The 21,415-nt window shown below is 44.1% G+C and overlaps 1 protein-coding gene across 1 annotated transcript in view; it reads right to left on the bottom strand.

The window, feature by feature from the left end:
• Positions 1-21,415, bottom strand: part of LOC139260239 (V-type proton ATPase subunit B, brain isoform-like) — a 105,058-nt gene that overhangs the window by 56,212 nt on the left and 27,431 nt on the right. Inside the window, exons 2-4 of the mRNA XM_070876565.1 lie at positions 16,635-16,690; positions 15,905-16,003; positions 2,581-2,674 (exon numbers count right to left, since the gene is read on the bottom strand). Of these exons, the coding sequence (XP_070732666.1) occupies positions 2,581-2,674; positions 15,905-16,003; positions 16,635-16,690 (249 nt within the window). The remainder of the gene's footprint in view (positions 1-2,580; positions 2,675-15,904; positions 16,004-16,634; positions 16,691-21,415) is intronic.

Here is a 21,415-nt window from a genome sequence, read left to right as displayed (position 1 = left end):
GTGCGTACAATGTAGTATATATGGACTTTAGCAAGTCTTTTGATAAGGTCCCATATGGTAGACTGGTCATGAAGGTTAAAGCCCATGGGATACAGAGCAAAATGGCAAGTTGGATCCAAAATTGGCTTGGAGGTAGGAAGCAAAGGGTCATGATTGATGGATGTTTTTGTGACGGGAAGGATGTTTCCAGTGGGGTTCCACAGGGCTCAATACTGGGTCCCTTGCTTTTTGTGGTATACATCAACAATTTAGATTTGAATATAGGGAGTATGATTAAGAAATTTGCAGACGACACTAAAATTGGCTGTGTGGTTGATAATGAAGAAGAAAGTCATGGGCTGAAGGAGGATATCACTCTACTGGTCAGGTGGTAAGAGCAATGGCAAATGGAATTTAATTCAGAGAAGTGTGAGGTGATGCACTTTGGAAGGGCTAATAAGGAAAGGGTATACACATTAAGCAGTTGGCCATTTAATAGTGTAGATGAACAAAGGGACCTTGGAGTGCTTGTCCACAGATCGCTGAAAGTAGCAGACCAGGTGGATAAGATGGTTAAGGTGGCATACGGAATGCTTACCTTTATTAATCGAAGCATAGAATACAAAAGCAAAAAAATTTTACTTAAATTACATAATACTTTGATTGGGCCACAGCTGGACTGCGTGCAATTCTGGTCGCCGTATTATAGGAAGGACGTGATTGCACACGAGGGTGCAGAGGAGATTTACTAGGATGCTGCCTGGAATGGAGAATCTTAGTTATGAGGACAGATTGGATAGGCTGGGTTTGTTCTCATTGGAACAGAGGAGGTTGAGAAGTGACCTCATCGAGGTATACAAAATATTGAGGGGCCTGGACATAGTGGATAGTAAGGGTCTATTTCCATTGGTGGAGGGGTCTATTACTAGAGGGCATAGTTTTAATGTGGTTGGTGGAAGGTTTAAAGGGGATGAGAGGGGGGGCTTCTTTACACAGAGGGTTCTGGGGATCTGGAACTTGCTGCCTGGAAGAGTGGTGGATGCAGAAACCCTTAAAGTGCAGTAACCTGCAGGGTTACGGACCTAGAGCTGGTAATTGGGATTAGACTGGATGACCTTTTGTTGGACGGCACAGATATAATGGTAAGTACTGCAGGGAATAGAATACGGCCAGGATGATCTCCTGGACTAATGTCGATTGCCTCGATGGGTTGGAGGGGAATTTTCAGATTTTTTCTTCCTAAATTGGCCTGGGTTTTTGCCTCTCCCAGTAGATCATATGGCTCCGGTTGGGGTGGAATGTAGATGTTTTCAGTATAAGGAGTGTCGCTGTTGAGAGATGGACTAGTTGGGCTGGGTGCTCTTTGTCTTTCCGTCATTGTTCATAGGTTTATATGTAACCTTTAGGGCTGCTGACCAAGGGCCTTGCAGCTCTTTGTCGGCCGGCGCGGACACAATAGGCCGAAATGGCCTCCTTCTGTGCTGTAAATTTCTACGTTTCTATAGTTTCCTGCTTTTTGTCTGCCTCCTTTTTTAAATAGGGGCGATACATTTGTAGTTTTCCAATCCGCTGGGACTGCCCTAGAATCCAGGGAATTTTGGTAGATTACAACTAATGCATCCACTATCTCTGTAGCCACTTCTTTTAAGACCCTAGGATGTAAGCCATCGGGTCCAGGGAACATGTCCGCCTTTAGTCCCATTATTTTACCGAGTACTACTTAATTAGTGATAGTTCCTCCCTCCCTATAGCCCCTTAATTATCCACTATTGGGATGTTTTAGTGTCTTCTACCGTGAAGACTGATAAAAAAATATTTACATGTACTTTATATTGGCGCCTCTGTTACCATTGCTGATCAATGGAAACACCCATTAAACAAAAACTAGAGCCCACTGATGCCACACCGCAGAGCCAACTACCTTCATGAACATGAGCTTGTGTGCATAATCAAAAACATCCACTGTGATGCTGTCACTCTCTTTGTTAAAGACAGTTGTCGAACTCTCCAAGCAGTATTTTATTGTTGGAACTCTAATCCAACCAAATGGGTGGTGGCAAATCTCACGTAATTAGCTTTCTCAGTTTGAAGCTCCTTCCAGTGCAATTCTCCTCCCCAGTTCTTAAAATAGTGAGCAAGAAACAAGCTTCAGAACCAAATAAAAATCAAATCTTATTCAAATTATGGTTTCATTTTGAAGATCCAGAATATTTCAAATACTATACAATACTGCCAATTACAATGAATCCTTAGCAACAAAGAGATTTGAAGAATACTGCATATAAATGTGGTTTCACAGCCTAAAGGTAATCTTAGATATTTCCAAACTATTACAAAAATGGAATGCAGAAACTTGAAACATTATACTGTACAAAATTAAATTAAGAAAAATAAAAAAAAACAGGGTACTAACAGCTGGAGTTGACCTATAGTCTATAATTTCTCATTAAAAGACTGCAATGCATGTACATTTGAGAAACACAAGAGTAATATAATACCCTTCACACTTGAATGATTATTTTATAATATAAGTCAGTAATTCCATCGTTGTATTAAGGCTCCTGGCAGGTCAGCATCCTATGGAGACTAGAATATACTTACCAAGCATATCCTCGGACACAGGGGTGCGAAGTATATCTCCTGTAAATTCGCACGCTGTTTTCTTTGCATCAATACCTGATGTCCCTTCAAACACCTGTACAAGATGAAAAAGACATGGTAATACATTTAAAATGCCACAAATTCTCTGCTATTCTTCACCACAATGTTACCAGGTATCCAAGGGTTAGATTATGAGGAAAGATTACATGAACTATGCTTGTATTCCCTAGAATATGAAAGGTGAAGGAGTGATTCAATTGAGATTTTTTTTTAGAATTTTGAAAGGAATTGGTAGGTGGGGAGGAGTCTCGGACAAGGGGACAGAACTTCAAAATCAGAGCCAGGCCAATCAGACAAAAGGTGGTAGAAGTGTGAAATTCCCTCCCACAAAAAAAAATAGATGCTCGCTCAATTAATAAATTTAAATCGGAGATCAAGGGCATTAAGGAAGATGGAGCCAAGGTAGGAGGATGGAGTCATGATCTCATTGAATGGCGGAAGAGTTTCAAGGGGCTGAATGGCGTATGCCTATTCCCATGGAAGGGGAATAAAAGGTGTTGAATAAAGCTGGCTATATAATTATAGCTATGTGAAAATGGTACTCGTTACATATTCTTTACCATCTCAAAAACAAAATGTAAAATCTACCATGGGATTATTCATGGTGAATAAAGTGTTTTTTTTGTTGCAAAGGGAGGTGGCTGCTGGGGTGAGAAGTCAGAAAGTAGCTCATCTCCCATGAAAGGATCTGAAAGCAGTTAGCAAGACACCCCCCACCGGGATAGTGAAGTGTTTTGATTTATTTTCTATGACCCAATTAGTATTTTTCTTTCATCTTTACAGGTATGCATATAGAAAAAATAAATTGTTGCATGTCTTTCTCTTTACTATCAATCCATTCAGATTGCATTTTTTTTAAACAAAGGCCAAAAATTATATAAATCTTAAAATATTAAAATTAATTTGCATCTGTCTTTCACCACCAAATATCTCTGGAACAGGTTACCAAAAGGCACTGCTTAAAACAGGTTTTAAATTCACACAAATACTGTGACAACAAGAGGTCACAGGTTGGGTATTTTGTGGCGAGTGTCTCACCTCCCAACTCCCCAAAGCTATTCCACCACCTATAAGCCACAAGTCAGGAGTATGATGGAATACTCTCCACTTGCATGGATGAGTGCAACTCCAACAACACTCAAGGAGCTCGATGCCATCCAGAACAAAGCAGCCCGCTTGATTGGCATCCAATCACCACCTTAAGTTTCACTTCCCCCACCACTGGCATACCGTGGCTGCAGTGTGCCCCATCTACAAGATGCACTATAGCAACTCGCCAAGGTTTGTTCGATAGCACCTTCCAAACCTGCAGCCTCTACCACCTTAGAAGGACAAGGGCAGCAGGTGCATGGCAACACCAGCTGCAAGTTCCCCATCACACACAAAACCACCCACGTGTCTATACACACACACACAAAACCATCATCATCATAGGCAGTCCCTCGGAACCGAGAAAGGCTTGCTTCCATTCTTAAAATGAGACCTTAGGTGGCTGAACAGTCCAATAAGAGAACCACAGACCCTGTCACAGGTGGGACAGAGTATCATTGAGGGTAAGGGAGGGTGGGACAGGTTTGCCGCACGCTCTTTCCGCTGCCTGCCCTTGATTTCTGCACGCTTTCGACTTTGAGACTCGAGGTGCTCAGCGCCCTCCCGGATGCACTTCCTCCACTTAGCGGCGGTTTTTGGCCAAGGACTCCCAGGTGTCAGTGGGAATGTTGCACTTCATCAGGGAGGCTTTCAGGGTATCCTTGTAACGTTTCCTCTGCTCACCTTTGGTTTGTTTGCCATGAAGGAGTTCAGAGTAGAGCGCTTGCTTTGAGGGTCTCGTGTCTGGTATGCGGACAATGTGGCCTGCCCAGCAGAGCTGATCAAGTGTGGTCAGTGCTTCAATGCTAAGGATGCTAGCCTGGTCGAGGACGCTAATGTTGGTGCGTCTGTCCTCCCAGGGGATTTGTAGGATCTTGCGGAGACAGCGTTGGTGGTATTTCTCCAGCGACTTGGTGTCTACTGTACATGGTCCATGTCTCAGCCATACAGGAGGATGGGTATTACTACAGCCCTGTAGACCACCTGCGTGTACACACACACACAAAACCACCCGGATGTACACACCCATATGAGGAGAAGCCAATTAGGAACAGCCCTGGAAACAACACTGATGAACAATGGACTTAAGGTATATAAAAAGTCAAGCCAAAGATTGCTGGGTCTCTCTTTTCTTAAGCACACAGCAAAAGCAGGACCTTCCTCTATGGACCAAGAAGCAAGCTGTGTGCTTTACTAGAGGGAAGTGAAGTATACCTTTTTATAAATTCTGTTGTAACTAAGTAGATCCGTAGAATAGCTGAAGACTGCTGTTTCTCTGATAGATGTACATGTTTGTGTGTTTAATAAAAGATTCCAAATTGTTTTAAAAGAATCAGTCTTGCTGTCAATTTAGTGCCAGAGATTTAGAAATCTTACAAAATTAGGGGCTCTTCCGGGATCTGGCGAGACAGCTTTTGAACATTGTTTTGAACAATTGGAGATCTCGAGAGTTCCAATTCTAACCTGTGTTGCAAAGTTTAAATTAGAAACTTTTAAACGGATCGGGAGAAGTTGCATCTTAAGGAGCAGTCATCTCGATAGTTGGAGCTGTTTATGTGGGGACACATCAGTAGTTAAATTCAAAAGACACAGGGTGAAGGGATCGGTCATGTACAGAAAGCCAGCAAAAGATGCAGAGGTAGTCTATCAGGAGAAAGTATACAAAAAGATATCCATAAAGGACATACAAGCATAGGCACCGCACTTCCGTAAAGGCCAACATGCGTCCTTTGGGGAGCTCGTGGCATTTATCCAGGAGAAAGTAAATCAAGGGGTACCAAGGCCAAAATGGGCACACAGTTTCTTGGCATTCAGTGCACATTACTGCGCTTGGAGAGATGAGGAATTAATGTGACAGGATGTAAGAGAATCAAAAATCTTGCATCACTTCCCTTAAATTAAAAGAATTGCAAGTAAAAGAGGCTAGACTAAAAGAAAAATAGATTCAAAGTATAAAACAACAAAAGGAAGGCGGCTTTCAACTTATTCGGCAGTTAAAAGAGGGAGAAATACAGCATTTGAGGCAAGAAATTGATCTATTCGGCAATTAGAAAGAGGGGCCGAACAGGCAGCTTCATTGCTACAGCAACAAAGCCTCTCAAATTTAAATGTCACAGCAGCGGTCGTTGAAGCAAATGAAAACAAATTAAGAGTTAAAAAAATATATAATTTTGAAAACTTGGGGCTCCGGCAGGAGGTAGAAGATGCAGGGGAGGGGCATTAAGGGAAGTAATTAAGAAGCCACATAGGGAGGCAGATCACTCCCGGTGCCAACTAGAAATAGCGAGGCTAAAAAGTAAGTTGGGGGAGTAGCAAGCCCTGGTATCCGCAGTAACACAGGGAGCCATAACAGAGACAACAGAAGGGGACAAGGGGGAGACAGATTGGGAAGAGGAAGGCAGGGTGGTGGTCTAGGATGGGATGCTTTGGAGACACAAGAGCCAAGCGTAGTAGTAACCAGTTCTTTACAACGTAATGCGCATGGTCACATCACCAGTAACCATACCGGCTCACGGCCCATATCTGGTGCTGACACCACAGCGGGTAGCCACGAGTTGGGGCCCACTAATGAAGGAGACGATCTACTGGGAGTTAATAGGAGGTGGGCAAATTTCAGGAGAAGTCACCCTGAGTTAGAAGAGAGAGACTTAACACGAGTCCTCCTCTTGGCCTGTTCCACTTCCCAAAAAGACAATCTGCCAGACGCAGTCCTCCAGCCTGGCACAGCGGCTGATGCAGTTATGACCGAGATCCTAAACCATTTAGGGATCCAAAACTTAAACTTAGTGGCTCTGCTTAATCAGACCAAGCAGTGCCCAGAAGAGACCCCTAGAGCCTTCAGTAATCGCCTGTACGATATCTATGAACATACCCAGAAACAGGCCCCTGCAAATACTGCAGTTGGAAAGAATCAGGAAGAATTTAAGTCGATGTTCCTGACCCAACTCCACTCTTTAGTTCAAACCATAATGGGCAGAGCCATGAGGCCCACCAATCAGTGGACAGATATAAAAACCAGCGCTCAAATAGCCTGGGAGGTGGCAAAAGACCAGTTAAAGGTGAAGTCACCACCCACCACAAATAACCCAGTGTCAAGAGTGGAGGGATCTAGGTGTTACCCCTTTAAGGGGCAGAGCTTTAATTGCAAGAAGGTTGGCCACCTAGCAAAAGACTGCAGCAGTCCCAGACGGGCACCGGATCATGGTGCAATGCATAGGTACCTCCTGAGGGAAGAATCCAAAGCTCTCTGGGACAGATCAACAATTGGAACAGTTGATAACCCTCATACAAACCCATACTGCCACTGGGTGGGGGGGGGGGGGTTGCAAAATCATTTACCGGTGCATGCAATCATCGATACATACTCATAAGAGAGACCACTTCAAGGATCCACCCTATGACAGGGTCCAGCCCCCAAAGATTGGTCAGAAGTGGGGTTCCGACATGACGGTAGCGGCAGACTAGTAGTCCTTGTTGTCTTAAAAAGGGGGTTGGCAGCAGATTATGCTTATCGATATTGGCTCAGTCATCAGCATCATCCACATCCCATACTCTGAATGACATGCAGAGGCGGGCAAAGATTTAATGGTGATACAACCACCGCATATACAGGAAAGGCCACTGAACTTCAGTTGGGAGGCCTCACCTGTAAGGTCCCAAGCACCAATGCTGATGACCGCTCCCGACGGAAGGGAAATTGTAAGGACCGATGTGTTGGATCAGTATGGTGCAGTAATAGATGATAATTGGGACTGTGTTTGGATGGGATTGAGATATAATGCGAGTGATAGCAAAAACTGAGTGAGCATCTGAAATTTCTATCAAAAAGCCATCGGAGTATGACTGGGGAGCGAAAATGAAGCTGTGGCAAAACTAATTCAGTAAAACTGCAGGGTGATGGCATACGCCCGGCATGGACTGATGCTCACACCCAGTCCGTGGCTAAATTAAAAACTGCAGTGATACAGGCCGCATGTCTGATCCCACGCAGCCCTTTCATTTAGGGGCCGGGGTCATAGAACAAAGCCTCACTGCAGTTTGTGCCAAACGCAAGCTGATCAACTACAGCCAATTGCATATGCGTCTCGGATCCTGCAGAGGACAGAAAACATGTATACCGCAAGTGAGTGCCACCTACTGGCCATCTTCTGGACGGTACATTGCTTTACTTTTATTACTGGGTTACAGGCTACAATCCTGCACAGCGGGGACACACCTCTGAGACTACTCTTGAAACCTGGAGATTTATTAAGGACAGTCACTACGGATTTGTTAAGGGAAGATCGTGTTTGACTAACCTGATTGAGTTTTTTGAGGAGGTAACCAGGAGGGTCGATGAGGGTAGTGCATGCAATGTAGTGTATATGGACTTTAGCAAAGCTTTTGATAAGGTCCCACATGGTAGACTTGGCAAAGTGGCAAGTTGGATCCAAAATTGGCAAGTTGGATCCAAAATTGGCTTAGAGGTAGGAAGCAAAGGGTAATGGTTGATGGATGTTTTTGTGACGGGAAGGTTGTTTCCAGTGGGGTTCCACAGGGCTCAGTACTGGGTCTCTTGCTTTTTGTGGTATACATCAATGATCTAGATTTGAATCCCCGCTGAGGCACTAAACTATGGCGGAGAGGCACTATTGGCACAAATATATGACCTCATCTCTCATCTGGAGGGTAGAGAGCATGCCCGGGAGATCTCAAGAGATGCAGTAATCGTGACCATCTTTAAAAAAGGGGACAAGTCCGACTGCGGCAACTACAGAGGCATCTCCCAGTTATCAACCACTGGGAAAGTCATCGCTAGAATCCTCCTCAACCGTCTTCTCCCTGTGGCTAAGGAGCTCCTCCCGGAGTCACAGTGCGGATTTTGTCCTCTTCGGGGTACAACGGACATGATTTTGAGAGCGCGACAGCTGCAAGAAAACAGCAGCAACCCTTGTACATGGCCTTCTTTGACTTTACAAAAGCCTTACACTGTCAACTGTGAGGGGCTACGGAGCATCCTCCTCCGTTTTGGCTGTCCCGAAACGTTGTCACCATCCTCTGCCTGCTCCACAACGACATGCAAGCAGTGATCCTGACCAACGGATTCCATTACAGACCCAATCCACGTCCAGACAGGGGTCAAGCAGGGATGAGTCATCGCACCAACCTTCTTCTCAATCTTCCTCGCTGCAATGCTCCACCTCACACGCAACAAGCTCCCCGCTGGAGTGGAACTAAACTACAGAACCAGTGGGAACCTGTTCAACTTTCGGCGTCTCCAGCCCAGACCCAAGACCGTCCCAACCTCTGTTGTCGAGCAAGCGTCTGCGCACAGAGACTGAACTCCAAGTCATAGTCAACATCTTCACCGAGGCGTATGAAAGCATGGGCCTTACACTAAACATCCGTAAGACAAAGGACCTCCACCAGTCTGTCCCCGCCACACAACACTGCCCCCCAGTCATGGTGCGACCCTGGACAAAGTGGGCCACTTTCCATACCTCGGGAGCCTATTACCAGCAAGGGCAGACATAGACAACGAGATTCAACACCGCCTCCAGTGCGCCAGCGCAACCTTCGGCCGCCTGAGGAAAAGTGTGTTCGAAGATCAGGACCTCAAATCTGCCCTCCTGTATGGCTGAGACGCGGACCATATTCAGAAGACACACAAATCGCTGGAGAAATACCACCAACGATGTCTCCACAAGATCCTGCAAATCCACTGGGAGGACAGACGCATCAACTTTAGCTTCCTTGACCAGGCCAACATCCCCAGCATCGAGACTCCCAAAGCAAGCGCTCTATTCGGAACACCTACACGGCAGGCGGGTCCAAGATGGGCAGAGGAAATGTTTCAAGGACACCCTCAAAGCCTCCTTGATAAAGTGCAGCATCCCTGACACTTGGGAGTCCCTGGCTAAAGACCGCCCTAGGTGGAGGAAATGAATCCGGGAGGGCGCTGAGCACCTCGAGTCTCATCGCCGGGGGCATGCAGAAGCCCAGCGCAAGCAGTGAAAGGGGCATGCGGCAAACCAGTCCCACCCTTTCCTTCAACGACTGTCTGTCCCACCTGTGACAGAGACTGTAATTCCCGTATTGGACTGTTCAGTCACCTAAGAACTCATTTTTGGAGTGGAAGCAAGTCTTCCTTGATTTCTAGGGACTACCTATGATGATGATATTTGAATCTAGGGAGTATTAAGAAATTTGAAGATGATACTAAAATTGGCTGCATGATTGATGAAGAAGAAAGTCATGGATTGCAGGAGGATATCAATCTACTGGTCAGGTGGGCAGAGCAGTGGCAAATGGAATTTAATTCGGAGAAGTGTGAGCTATTGCACTTTGGAAGGGCTAATAATAAAAGGGTATACACATTAAGCGGTAGGCCACTTAAAAGTATCGATGAACAAAGGGACCTTGGAGTGCTTGTCCACAGATCCCTGAAAGTAGCAGGCCAGGTGGATAAGGTGGTTAACAAGGCATACGGAATGCTTGCCTTTATTGGCCGAGGCATAGAATACAAGAGCAGGGAGGTTTTGCTTAAATTGTATAATACTCTGGTTAGGCCACAGCTGGAGTACTGCGTGCAGTTCTGGTCGCCGAATTACACGAAGGACGTGATTGCACTAGAGGGGGTGCAGAGGAGATTTACTTGGATGCTGCCTGGAAAAGAATCTTAGTTATGAGGACAGATTGGATAGGCTGGGTTTGTTCTCATTGGAACAGAGGAGGTTGAAGGGAGACCTCATTGAGGTGTACAAAATTGAGGGGCCTGGATATAGTGGATAGCAAGGGCCAATTTCCCTTGGTGGAGGGGTCAATTATGAGGGGGCATAGTTTTAAGGTGGTTGATGGAAGATTCAGAGGGGATTTTAGGGGAGGCTTCTTCACACAGAGGGTTATAGGGGTCTGGAACTCACCGCCTAGAAGGGTGGTGGATGCAGAAACCCTCACCACATTTAAAAAGGTGCTTGGATGGGCACTTGAAGTGCCGTAACCAGCAGAGTTACGGACCTAGAGCTGGTAAGTGGGATTAGACTGGATAACCTCTTGTTGGCTGGCGCAGATACGATGGTTTAAGTATTGCAGCGAATCGAATACGGCCAGGGTGATCTCCTGGACTAGTTTTGATCGCCTGGGTGGGTCAGAGAGGAATTTTCCCAGATTTTTTTTCCCCCCCAATTGCCCTAGGTTTTTAATCTGGTTTTTGCCTCTCCCAGGAGATCACATGGCTCCGGTTGGGGTGGAGTGTTGAATGTTTTAGTGCAAAGGGTATTGCTGTTGTGTGGGGCCGACTAGTTGGGCTGGGTGCTCTTTACCTTTCCACCTTTGTTCATTGTTCATAGGTTTATATGTAACTTCAGGGCTGCTGACCGAGGGCCGTGTGGTTCTTTGTCAGCCGGCCCGGACATGATGGGCCCCTTCTGCGCTGTAGATTTCTATTTGCTAGTTTCCTTGCAGCGCCTCAGCAAATGGATATTGGAATTTATGGAAAGCGACATTAATACCACTTCCAAACCCTGCTGCCACAATTTCTGAACTATGTGGGGAACCTGCATGAATGTCCGTTACCCGAGATTAATTTTAAGACCGATCCTGTGCAGAAAGAGCCCATATAGGGTGCCCCTGATGTCTACATCGATGGGTCCTCATATCACATCGAGGGATCCCGCCCCCCTCGCACCGGGTATGCTGTGATATTGCCAGAAAGAACCATCAAGTGAAGATCCAACAGACAGTCTTCACAATATGCAGAAATCGGCGCACTTCTAACTGCTGTGAAGGAAACCTCAGATAGACCTGTGAATATTTGGTTCGATAGTGCCTATGCTATAAACACCATGCTCTCGTTGCCCCTATACCACGAAAAATGACGATCGTACAATAGACGATATGGCCTTGGTCATGCCTGCTCTGGTCATACCTTAAACAGCAATGCCAGCCCTGCTTCATAGGAAAGGTAGCGGCCCATGGGAAAGGGGGTCCACATAGTGAGGGAAATTCCAGAGCAGATAGAGAAGCCAAGGACGCTGCGATTGATGGGGAGATAGAGGATATAGTTGTTGAGCCCTGCAATGCTGTTAGCAAGGCCTCCCCAACAGATCACCTAGATTTAAAATCCCTGCAGCAGCAATACTGGCTACATGCTGTTGTAAGTGCCTGGCACGAGGAAGGCAGACCCCTTCCTCAACTGACAGCCTGGGCTCCTAATACCATACTAGTCACTGCCCCTGACTCAGATGAGCAGTTGCTGATGTTCAAAAGAAAGCCAAACGCCTGCCCGGTGGTGTATGTTCCACCAGAGATGGGCCAAGAACTGCTCTCCTTCTTTCACTCCCACCCCACACAGCAGGGCACTATTCGGCCCTGATAACCTTTGATAAGGTGGCATCCACAGCTTGGTGGCCTTCCATGAGGGAAACAATCAACCAATATATGGCATGATGCCTACCGTGCCTGCAGCACAATCCTCCCACATGCACTAACCGAGCCTTGCTTCAAAGCATGCCCCACCTCCAGATAGACTCCATTGGAACACTTCCACAGGTGCAAGACAATTTTCAGCATGCCCTCATGGTGATGGATCAATTCTCTAATTGGATTGAAGTATTCCCCTGCCACCCCAACACCACAATTACGGCAGCCAAAAGACTATTGAATCATGACTCCATACCCACCCTTTCCTTCAACGACAGTCTGTCACAGGTGGGACAGACAAATTCCTGTATTGGACAGTAGTCACCTGAGAACTCACTTAGAGTGGAAGCAAGTCTTCCTCAATTTCAAGGGACTGCCTCTGATGATGATATCTTTTTATAAATCATTATTGTAACATCACTGTACCTGTTGTAACTAAATAGATCCGTAGGATAGCTGACGACTACTGTTTCTCTGATTGATGTGCATGTTTGTGTGTTTAATAAACTATTCCAAGTAGTTTTAAAAGAATTGGTCTTGCTGTCAATTTAATGTCAGAGATTTAGAAATCATCCATGGGAGAGCGCGAGCAAGTTTTTTTTTGGGGGGGGGGGGTGGAGGCGTTAAAGAGAGCGAGCGAGAGGGGAGGGATGTATTGAATTTTCATCACTCATATTTATACTGCACTTCTAATGTTGCCAAACATTCAAAGATGCTTCACAGTTGGGGATTGGATCCACATACAAATAGAAAAAAGTGCTCGGAGCTACTATCCATGGGGTAGTTATTACTAACGAATTTGAAGGCAGAGATTGATGTAGCTTTTTGTAGTGTCCGGGCAAGATAGTTGCAGGCTCTGCCCTGAAGATACAGCTGAAGAAATTTAGATCAGCATTGAAAGAGAGTGCAGGTAGATTTGCTTTATATCTTGCAGAACAGATTTGGTTGTGATGTTTGAATTTGAGGTCAACACTCTGCTGCACAGTGCAGCAGCATTCAACAATGCAAAATAATGGGAGTGTACAGACAAATCAAGAACACATCCAAGGAATGGATGCTGGCACCAAATTGCATTGATGGGCTCCCCAATCGCCTAGTGAACGTGCCGTAAAACTAATCCATGCAGACCAGGAGGATTTCAGGTTCAACCCTTCATCAATGATGATCTAGCTGGTCTCTTCAAGAGCAGTGATGGCAACACTCAGAACCCCAAATTAGGGATAAAAATTGGTCAGAACATCTACTGGAATCAGCAGTTACCCTGTTGAAAATTGTGTATTGGCCTTGGCTCTATGGCTTCAACCCACATTTGAATAGCCAGCTTGCACCGACTGTCCAGATTCATGATATGTGACCCAATTAATAAGGTGCCTATGGGATCACATGCCAGCATAAATCTGTGCCTCGAGAAAAGGCTGGACAAAAACATTTATTTGGCGATGGCATTTCTACAAGACATGAAGCAGTAAAAGGATAAAACGGTTGAAAGTTTTCTTTTTTAGAATCTTTACGCTATAGAAACATAGAAAATAGGTGCAGGAGCAGGCCATTCAGCCCTTCTAGCCTGCACCGCCATTCAACGAGTTCATGGCTGAACATGAAACTTCAGTACCCACTTCCTGCTTTCACGCCATACCCCTTGATCCCCCGAGTAGTAAGGACTTCATCTAACTCCCTTTTGAATATATTTAGTGAATTGGCCTCAACTACTTCCCGTGGTAGAGAATTCCACAGGTTCACCACTCTCTGGGTGAAGAAGTTTCTCCTTATCTCGGTCCTAAATGGCTTACCCCTTATCCTTAGACTGTGACCCCTGGTTCTGGACTTCCCCAACATTGGGAACATTCTTCCTGCATCCAACCTGTCCAAACCCGTCAGAATTTTAAACGTTTCTATGAGGTCCCCTCTCACTCTTCTGAACTCCAGTGAATACAAGCCCAGTTGATTCAGTCTTTCTTGATAGGTCAGTCCCACCATCCCGGGAATCAGTCTGGTGAATCTTCGCTGCACTCCCTCAACAGCAAGTATGTCCTTCCTCAAGTTAGGAGACCAAAACTGTACACAATACTCCAGGTGTGGCCTCACCAAGGCCCTGTACAACTGTAGCAACACCTCCCTGCCCCTGTACTCAAATCCCCTCGCTATGAAGGCCAACATGCCATTTGCTTTCTTAACCGCCTGCTGTACCTGCATGCCAACCTTCAATGACTGATGTACCATGACACCCAGGTCTCGTTGCACCTTCCCTTTTCCTAATCTGTCACCATTCAGATAATAGTCTGTCTCTCTGTTTTTACCACCAAAGTGGATAACCTCACATTTATCCACATTATACTTCATCTGCCACGCATTTGCCCACTCACCTAACCTATCCAAGTCACTCTGTAGCCTCATAGCATCCTCCTCGCAGCTCACACTGCCACCCAACTTAGTGTCATCCGCAAATTTGGAGATACTACATTTAATCCCTTCGTCTAAATCATTAATGTATAATGTAAACAGCTGGGGCCCCAGTACAGAACCCTGCGGTACCCCACTAGTCACTGCCTGCCATTCCGAAAAGTACCCATTTACTCCTACTCTTTGCTTCCTGTCTGACAACCAGTTCTCAATCCACGTCAGCACACTACCCCCAATCCCATGTGCTTTAACTTTGCACATTAATCTCCTGTGTGGGACCTTGTCGAAAGCCTTCTGAAAGTCCAAATATACCACATCAACTGGTACTCCTTTGTCCACTTTATTGGAAACATCCTCAAAAAATTCCAGAAGATTTGTCAAGCATGATCTCCCTTTTACAAATCCATGCTGACTTGGACCTATCATGTCACCATTTTCCAAATGCGCTGCTATGACATCCTTAATAATTGATTCCATCATTTTACCCACTACTGAGGTCAGGCTGACCGGTCTATAATTCCCTGCTTTCTCTCTCCCTCCTTTTTTAAAAAAACCTCATCCCTTTTTTTACCTATGTCGTTGGTACCAATGTGCACCACGACAACTGGCTGTTCTCCCTCCCATTTCAGAATGTCCTGCACCCGCTCCGAGACATCCTTGACCCTTGCACCAGGGAGGCAACATACCATCCTGGAGTCTCGGTTGCGTCCGCAGAAACGCCTATCTATTCCCCTCACCATCGAATCCCCTATCACTATAAAGATGGTTGAAATAAGAACTGTACTTTAAGTTAGAAAAAGAATGTTAAATATAGATAAATTCTTCAAGCAAAACTAGACAAGCAGAAAAAAAGTGAATCCAACTTCAGAGTAACTTTCTTCTCCCACTCATGAACTCGGATATTAGGAAGACAGCATCAAATGCTGCTAAAATATTTAAAAAGGAACAGGTATATTCCTAATTCAACAGGAAACAGGTTTAGTACCAACACAGAAGGGAGATTAAGAGGTTTTACAGATCTATTGCATCTACTTGGAAAGAGCAAAGCCAACTGGACGAGTTGAACTGCCCTTTCCTTATTCCTACTTTGTATTAAGCTTGGAAGCAAATACACACCACAAAATTAGATCACCACAAGTATTATTTTACACAAGTCATTGGATTTCTACTTCAAAACTAAGATTTTATATTATGGAGATATTTACATTTTAGGAGAAATCTTAAGCTCTTCAATATTTCATTTTCCAAACCAGTTGTTGAGAACTTTAGTGTAGCAAAATAAAGCTTTCAGATAATCAGATGATTCAGTTACATCTGGCAGTCAATTTATTGAGCATTCATTTCAACATTATACAATTTCAATACAAACCCTTACCTGTACTACAGCCTTACTGCCACTAACTTCCAGAACCTGTCCACTTCGGATGGAGCCATCAGGAAGAGTCAGATGGACAATCTCTGCATACCTTGGAAACTAACCGCAAACAGAGATCCTTTAGTGTTTTAGCTGAGAATGTATATAAATCCAGAAAAAATACATACCTCCTCCAAACAGTTTTAATCCAATATTAACATTCAATAATCCCAATCCATTTCTACAAGGGTTAAAAGTATTTATATAGTGCTGCAGACTGTATAACTAAACTATAATATCTTCTTGGAAAAGTTGCTCATGTGAAATTTAGACCAAAAGAGAATTTCACCTAGATTGGTTATGAGTTGCTGCTGTTCTGGTTTTTCTAAGTGCCAGCACTCATTACTGGATCTTGCCAGCCCCATTTCATCTCATTCCCACAGATTTCCTACTCTAAACACAACACTTGAACGCATGCGGATTCAAACATGTTCATTAGTTATTTGCATTTTTATTGCTCAGCACCATATAACTTCAGATGAAAAAGCACATTTTACTTGAGATTCTAAATTTAGATTCAACGGCAGTAAAACTGATTGAATGGACAGAGGTGCTAATTAGTTGTTGTTTTATAAGCACTCTATTGAAATCCTATCAGCACAATCTTTCTTGGCAAAACATTTGAGTTATTATTTTGTTAGGATTCAAAATTATACATATGGTTGGCATTCAGGATCAGAGTGATAAATACCTTTACTTGGTCCAAGATCACCAATGGTCCATTAACACCAGACACAGTTTTATAGGCTATTAAAAATAAAATTCAAAGTAGAATTAAAGCTTTATTCAGAAATTTACTCATCAAATTCAATGCAAAATATACAATATAATAAGCAACAGATTACTAATGATTTTATAAGTGTTAGATTGCAAGTAAAACTAAATGCAGTTGATGCAAATATAGACAAGTCATGGACACGAGTTTTACATTTTCACTGTCTTTTAATGCAAGACAAAAACACAAACATTCCACTTCTCTATAAATCTAGTTTTTTGAAATCCATGTGCTGTTGCTGTTCTGTTTACTAAGGGATTCCCCTTCCAAATCAGCATAGTTACAGAGCTTATTTTTAATCAAGTTGAATGAAAATTAAGATCTGTAGAATACTTCAATTGCTGGTCAAGCCCCAAAATATTAACAGAATCACCATTTGATGGACTAGGCACAATGGCATTACTGTTGTACGGGTGGTCAATTATCACTGAGTCTCATCAAGTTGTAAGAAAAGCACATTTTTTGCAGCATGATTTTGATACATTACCAAAGTGTGCAAAATTGCCTTATTAGTATTTAACTGCAATTTTGGACAGTACTGTCAGGTGACTAAGAAATAAAGGGAGACACAGGCTATTACCTTGCCCTTTTTCCTTTACATGGGAAAATATTACCCATGCAGACACAGGAGACAATTTGACTATGTTTGACATTTGTTTCTGATCAGCCTTCTCTCACATCTGTGGTGGCTGAAGTAAGGACTGCATTGTTTCGATAGGCCTCTATCACGCTTTGCTTTTTGTGTAATCCGTCAATCTCTTCACCGATATCAAAGCTGCAAGGAAATTAGAACAGACCAGCTCTACTGCAGTGCACTAAAGCTTAGCGGGGTGCATCCACTATGCAACTAATTAGGCTGCAACCAACAGAATAAACCTGTCAATGTCCGCTTGCTGTTTCCCACACACCTGCATTTCATTCACTAATAAGCAAACATCGGGAGAGGCAAGGCAAACTGCTCAAGCATGAAAACTAACAGTGTTGCAATCAACTACAGTATTTCTAGTTTCCATTTAGAAGTTGCAAAATAATTAAAACCAAGATATATTCTTGAACCAGACAATCTGCCCAGTTACTTGCTGGTAAAGTAATATTGCTAAATCTACTGTAAACAGTCCTAAACAGACATTTAATTCTATTAATAGATAATTTTTCAAAAGCTTCAGGTTAATCATCTCAAGTGGATCCTTCATCTTTATAGCATTCTTCCTAGTCCACTTTGGACATTTTTTTCCCCCCCAAGTAACAATTTGCCAGTGTAGAGATCTTCAGTATAACCACTCAATAATGGACAATTAAACTTAAACAATGACTAACGGAGGGGGGGGGGGGGGGGGGGGAAGTTAACCAGGTATTGCGGCAAATAGGGAAGAGGTACCATTTCTAGCAATAAACTTAATTTCAGGTAATTGAATGGTGTATTTGTTACATTCAACTACACAATTGAGATAGTTAAATACATGTTTTTGGATCGAGTTACACTGCTCAGTACAGTAATTGATCCAACTGTCTGGAAAACAAAACATTTGAATCAAATAAAGCCAGAAAGAAACTCAATACTGTAATTTCAATATTTTGCAGTCAAGGCATCACTGACACAATTATACAATTCTTTTTCAAATAAAATTTGAAATATATTTAATGTAATGAAAAAAATATAATTTTCCAAGTAGATTATTAAATTGGATTAGCTTGTGCAAAGTGTCCTCTTTAATGCCATGTTTAAAAAGAAAGTATTTTGAAATTAGATTGAGTTTAGACTCTTTGCACAATTTAATTCAGTACAAGTTTTTTTTTCCATAATCCATCAGGAAGCACCATTTCAATTATAAATAAAAACTCTCTCCACCCCTTCCCCACTTGAGCTCAAGTACACAACCCCCTGTTTAACATGCAGCTCCTGAGCAGGTCACAAGGCCGCCTGTTCAGCTGCCAGCAGCTTTTGTGTACAAAGATGTTAATTGGTTCTAATCCCTTCATAGAAGCTGTTTTGGTAGCCTGACCCAGCACCCTGAAGGACACCTTGGTGTGAAATACTAAGGGCCCATTCAAGTAGGAGTGAAAGAAAGCAGTGTGCATTCCAACACATTTGATTTAAAAGGCTGGAGGGTACAGCATCATTCTAAACTGAATAAATCTTACAAGTTGTGGTAACAGTGAAGTATGCTCTCTTCAGAGATGTAATCTATTAAAAAGAGTACCTAAACTGCAACTTATTTTCAAAATAATACAGCCAAATTAAAATATGTCACGTATTACCCAAATCAAAACTGAACAGCAATATTAAGTCAGTTCAGTTTGTGTATATAATAACAAGATTAGCATAATTGAGACTAGGTGAAGTTTCCTCATATACAGATTATTAAAATGGTCCTTGTGTTAGGTCTGCTTCGCTTTTTCCGTTATCACCAACCACCCCCCACCTGCCCCCGCCCTCCCATGCCACATTTAAAAAAAAAATCAAGCATATGGTTTGACTAGATCCTGTGGTGTAAATATGCTGTCTACCTCTCTTTTCACACCTAGCTCACTTATTAAGAGGCCCAAAGACACTCACTAGCAGAGTCATTATTAGTCTTTTCCTGCATTATTAGAGTTTGGTAAATTTAGTATTTTCAGGTTCCTAACATTTAACACTTGGCTAACTAGGAGGATACTGATTTAACTTAGTATATGGCTTTGTATTATTTCAGGGTTATATTTCACACTAATGCTTTACCAACATGTTAACTAAACAGAAGTACTATACTGATAACATCATACTATTGAAACTGTGCTTCATTAAAGTGTAATTTGGTTGCGACATTTACCTTAAGTATGTAATCTGAAATATATGAACAGTTTCCTTATATATGTGGAGTTGAAATGAGAGAGTTTTAACCCTAAATCCATCTTCAGAAACTAATTTACAGTTAAAGCAGAGAAAGAAGCTAATGTGATAGCTTTGGTTCTACAGGACCCCTTTTACATTGTAAAAGATACAAGTTATTGTGTATGGATTTGTCGTTGTACATAATTATGAAGGGCCTGGATAGAGTAGATTGGAATGACCTATTTCACTTAGCAGAGAGCTCAACAACCAGGGTTCATAGATTTAAAGTAACTGGTTGGAGGTTTAAAAGGGGTTTTGAGGGGAAATTTCCCCGCCAGAGGGTGGTGGGGGGTCTGGAACACGGTCTGAAAAGTTGGTCGAGGCAGAAACCTCACCACATTTAGGGCTCAATTTTCCCCAGTATTTGCACCAGTTTTTTTTGAGCAGGCTGCTTTTTCTGGCCGAACTTAAAAATCCCCAGTTTTCCCAATCAATTTACACCAGCGTAACTCAGTTAGTTACAAATTTTTTAAGTTCGTTTTTTTTTCAGCCAAAGGGGGCGTAACCAGCCACTTACGCCACTTCTGGCCAGCTGAGAGTTACTCTAGTTCTGATTAGGTCAGCGTATGTGGCCTGTACTGAAAAACCTTCCCTAGAGTTAAGGAAATTGGCGCAGGTAAGGAAAGCGGTGCAGCAGATGCCTGGACACAAAGAATTGAAAAGCACAGAGCAGCAACTTACCGAAAACCCCGCCTGAAGGCTGTCCGGTCCCATTCTCTGTTTCCGGTTCACACAGAATCCGGTCCCAAGAGAGCGCGAGCGAGCGCGACCGAGAGAGAGAGAGCGCGAGCGCGAGACCCCGACCGAGAGAGAGAGAGAGAGAGAGAGAGAGAGAGAGAGAGAGAGAGAGAGAGAGAGAGAGAGAGAGAGAGAGAGACAGACAGAGAGGCCGAGAGAGAGAAAGAGACAGACAGAGGCCGAGAGCGAGAAAGAGACAGACAGAGGGCGAGAGAGAGAGAGAGAGACAGAGGCCGAGAGAGAGAGAGAGAGAGAGAGAGAGAGAGAGAGAGAGACAGACAGAGGCCGAGAGAGAGAGAGAGAGAGACAGACAGAGGCCGAGAGAGAGAGAGAGAGAGAGAGAGAGACAGACAGAGGCCGAGAGAGCGAGAGAGACAGACAGAGGCCGAGAGAGAGAGAGAGAGAGAGAGAGAGAGACAGAGGCCGAGAGAGAGAGAGAGAGACAGAGGCCGAGAGAGAGAGAGAGAGAGACAGACAGAGGCAGAGAGAGAGACAGAGCGAGACAGAGGGCGAGAGAGAGAGACAGAGCGAGACAGAGGCCGAGAGCGAGACAGAGCGAGACAGAGGGCGAGAGAGACAGAGAGAGACAGAGGCCGAGAGAGACAGAGAAAGAGACAGACAGAGGCCGAGAGAGAGAGAGAGAGAGAGACAGAGGCCGAGAGAGAGAGAGAGAGAGAGAGACAGAGGCCGAGAGAGAGAGAGAGAGAGAGAGAGAGACAGAGGCCGAGAGAGAGAGAGAGAGACAGAGGCCGAGAGAGAGAGAGAGAGAGACAGAGGCCGAGAGAGAGAGAGAGAGAGAGAGAGACAGAGGCCGAGAGAGAGAGAGAGACAGACAGAGGCCGAGAGAGAGAGAGAGAGACAGAGGCCGAGAGAGAGAGAGAGAGAGAGAGAGGCCGAGAGAGACAGAGGCCGAGAGAGAGAGAGAGAGGCCGAGAGAGAGAGACAGAGGCCGAGAGAGAGAGACAGAGGCCGAGAGAGAGAGAGACAGAGGCCGAGAGAGAGAGAGACAGAGGCCGAGAGAGAGAGAGACAGAGGCCGAGAGAGAGACAGAGGCCGAGAGAGAGAGAGAGAGGCCGAGAGAGAGAGA

This window comes from Pristiophorus japonicus, chromosome 3 (genome assembly GCF_044704955.1).
Source record: "Pristiophorus japonicus isolate sPriJap1 chromosome 3, sPriJap1.hap1, whole genome shotgun sequence".
Lineage (NCBI taxonomy): Eukaryota > Metazoa > Chordata > Chondrichthyes > Pristiophoridae > Pristiophorus > Pristiophorus japonicus.
This window is presented reverse-complemented; position numbering and strand designations above follow the sequence as displayed.